Source organism: Etheostoma spectabile, chromosome 14 (assembly GCF_008692095.1).
Source record: "Etheostoma spectabile isolate EspeVRDwgs_2016 chromosome 14, UIUC_Espe_1.0, whole genome shotgun sequence".
Taxonomy (NCBI): domain Eukaryota; kingdom Metazoa; phylum Chordata; class Actinopteri; order Perciformes; family Percidae; genus Etheostoma; species Etheostoma spectabile.
Genome location: NC_045746.1, coordinates 5,720,567 through 5,724,032, shown reverse-complemented (window position 1 = coordinate 5,724,032; position 3,466 = coordinate 5,720,567). Strand labels below are relative to the sequence as shown.

The 3,466-nt window shown below is 41.7% G+C and overlaps 1 protein-coding gene across 1 annotated transcript in view; it reads right to left on the bottom strand.

Moving 5' to 3' along the window:
• Positions 1–362: 362 nt before the first annotated feature.
• The window catches only part of rims3 (regulating synaptic membrane exocytosis 3), a 35,995-nt gene continuing 32,891 nt past the window's right edge, over positions 363–3,466 (bottom strand). The window contains exons 5-7 of the mRNA XM_032535824.1: positions 3,014–3,115; positions 2,773–2,912; positions 363–1,207 (exon numbers count right to left, since the gene is read on the bottom strand). Coding sequence (XP_032391715.1) covers positions 995–1,207; positions 2,773–2,912; positions 3,014–3,115 — 455 coding nt within the window. The 3' untranslated portion in view covers positions 363–994. The remainder of the gene's footprint in view (positions 1,208–2,772; positions 2,913–3,013; positions 3,116–3,466) is intronic.

Sequence of the window (3,466 nt, the reverse complement as noted above, 5' to 3'; positions counted from 1 at the left end):
GGCTGAGTAATTTGTTCTCTTCTTCTGCTCATAGCGCTCCCCCCCGTCACCAAAGCCTGCCCTTCTCCCTAACTCAGTGCAGTGCTGTTTCCCACGACGGATTGTAAAATAAAGGGGCGCTAATTCTCCTGTTACATTAGTCGAGGCAAGCAAAATAAAAAGATTGAAGCACTTTCAAATGTCTCAAGGGGTGCATTTAAACATGCAGAATGCAGCTGATACATATATAAACACAAACAAGTATTTAACTATCTATTTATATATATATATGTATATCTATATATAACTGCCCTGTGAAAATTATAGAATAGCAGTGTTGCTACATCACATAATAGCCATTATGTGAATATCCAAGCCTGTTGCCCAGGTATGTGTTTGGCCTGCCGTTCTCAGCTCGTGTGTGTAGAATGTATCTTCTTTTTTGCATCACATCTAAGTCAGTGACTCTGCTACATATCCATACTTTGTACTGTATACTAGATCACCTACTACTTATAGTAATAATAACAACAATTGCTTTGGTTTTAAAAAATAAAGTTTTTTTCCCCCTTAGTTTGGCATAGAGAGTTTACAAACTGGCATCGGAATGTTGTGGGATGAGTCGTGCCACGGAAATCTGGTAACTTGAAATGCAGTTCTGCTGTGTCATGGTAGGAAGTGTTGAAATGGTACGGTTAAAAGTGCTACATGTTTTGGTAAAGTAAGTCTACCTCAAGTTGGAAGTTGGCTTTCTCAACTGAAATACTGATCAGTGAGTGAGAATATGGACGTAGGGGAGGATATGGCAGCGTGTCAGTGTGTGTCTTCACGTGGATGAGATCAGGTATTTGCACCTGTACGTCAAATGTGTCTTCCTGCACAGATGGGTACGTGTGTGTGTTTTGTGTGTGTGTGTGTGCCTACCTGTGTTGCAGTTTGAATACAGTCGTTGTGTATATACAGAAGGTGTGTCTGCGTCTGACTCTGCCTGCGTATGTGGGTGTCTACTGGGTGTTTAGGTGCACGAGGGGCTAGTGGCGCTCTCCAGGGAGGACTGGGAGAGGCGTCTGGTGAGGGGTCCAAGGCTGGGATCTGCCAGAGAGGAGGTAGGGAACAGCTTGTACCAGCCGCTGACTGTGGCAGACAGGTCCAAGTCCTCGAGAAGGATCTGGGCCATTCCCATGAAGCACTTGTGGTCCATACGCCCGTAATCCCCCCACACTATTACCTAGAGGAGAGATGAGAATAAATAATACATTCAACACTAAGACATGGGTATATGTATGTCACATATTTTAAAAGGCCCTGCATAGGTATTTTCTCAATCAGGTCCTACATGAACACACTATTTTTTGTCAAAGTTAGAAAACGTTAGAAACGAGTTCTGTGTTTTGTAGTTGGCGGTTAGCGTCGCCCAAGAGGATTGTGAGGGCTTTTAAAGGGGGGCTCCCAAGTGTAGGACCAGAAGACTCAAGAACTCCTTTGTCCCTCATGCCATCAGACTCTACAACTCCTCACTCGGGGGGAGGAGGAAATAGGGTAACAAGGACAGAACAGGAAGGAAGGGAAGGAGTGGTAGCCACTCTTTTCACGTTGAAATTAAATAATTAATAATCCACTTACATACATACTTGGACACACTAACTGCTCTTAACTGCTAATTAATGCTAACGGTCTTTTTATAGCTAAAAGTTTGTTATTTTTATACTGTTTCTTCTATACTGTATTTTTTATACCTTTTTATTTTCTATTCCAGTGTTTGGAAGCTGCTGAAATCTGCTGTTGGAAATTCAATTTCCTTGCGGGAGTCATCCCAAAAGGATCACTAAAGAGAAGTCTAAGTCTAATAATAAATATTCTTTGGCTTGGATTGTTTCTTGTTCAGTCATACACCTTTACTGTTACAGATATTTCTAAATACCTCCACTTACTTCTCTTCCTGTAAAGTACGACATGTTTTTGCTGACTGCACCTTGTTCTCGGGGGAAAATATAAAATGTCCTTATTCCTGTCATTTAAAACCAACACTCTACTAATGCTTTTTCAGGGAGAAATATATAAATGCACTGATGAAAATGCCAAGTCCATGTAATGGGACATTTTACAGTAGTGGGAGGGGAAAATTCTGTCAGTTGGTTTACATGAGTCCACTTGCTTCAAATGCCCGTTTCACACATTTCTAGAAATGACGTTGCCTGGAAATCCAGACCCAAACCCGAAAAATTAAGGGTCTGGCATGGAATAATGAAAGTCACCCATATCGAGGTGCGGCACCGAGTGTTTGCATTTGAAAATTTCACACGCAATTGGATAACACTACGATCAATCACAACAACACACGGGGTGACATATCCAGAGCCCCATGCGCTTAGCTACCACTGGAGCTAACTGGTAGATTAAACTGTTGTCATTGGTTTAGCTCCCCTCTGGCCCGCCTATATCAGATACACTGATGTGATTGGTGCAGCTCAGCTACAACTGTATAGTTAATGAGCAGCATTACTCAATGCCAGCGTAACTCGCTGAGCAAATTCAAATTGTGCTCTCGCGAGAACTCTGGATTTTCAGGGTAGAAACAACATGCAATATCTTGAACCAAGGAAGAATGAGGCACATAACCCCGCTACAGAAATGTAGAGTCAGTCTGTGGTGCTAGAAGATCAGGCGAGAAAAGGCCCAATAATAACTAAAATGACGGATCAATGTGGAAAACATCAGTAGGAAATTAAAAAATATACAGTACATTATAAAAAAGGACCTGAAGACGGAAAGAAAGGTAAAGAACTCCCATACCTGTAGGACTTTGCCTTGAGGACTCTCATCAAACAACAGAGCCTGCTGGTAGGTGGGGTCCAGGTTCTTCTTCACTACTTTGGTTTTCTTCTTGGCCAAGCAAACGCCATTCTCCAGCACATACACCTTCACGTAGGTCGCTGCGGACAAAGCAACAGAATACAACACAGTGAAACTCCTACATGGCCCTACAGATTGGACAAAGGAGCCATGTTAATAGAACTGGAATGCAGAAGAGTACCTGGTGTGTTCTTGGAGCCCGGTTTGGGGGTCAACCTTCTGGCCTGGTTGACCTCCACCTCCAGCTGTCCTCCTCTGTCTACCATGCCTACATGGACATCCCCTGTGAAGGGAAAAACACACCATCTCTACAACAATCCAATAGAAATCTATATAAGCAGAACCAAAAAGTCAAGTTCTGTCAGACTCTACAACACCTGCACCACCTGATAATGTCGTAGTTTCTCTTCCTGTTTTTTCATCTACTCCACACACTTTCTGTATATCTTTACTATCTGTATTTATATTTCTCCATTACAAGTCCTTACTTTTTCAATATTATTTATGGTCACAGGTAAATATAACTTATATTATGTTAACCTACTTTTGCTTTATTACTTTAATTACATATTCAATTTAATTTAACGTTACTTACACCGCAATATTGTTTCTTGTACTATGGCAACCGCACTTT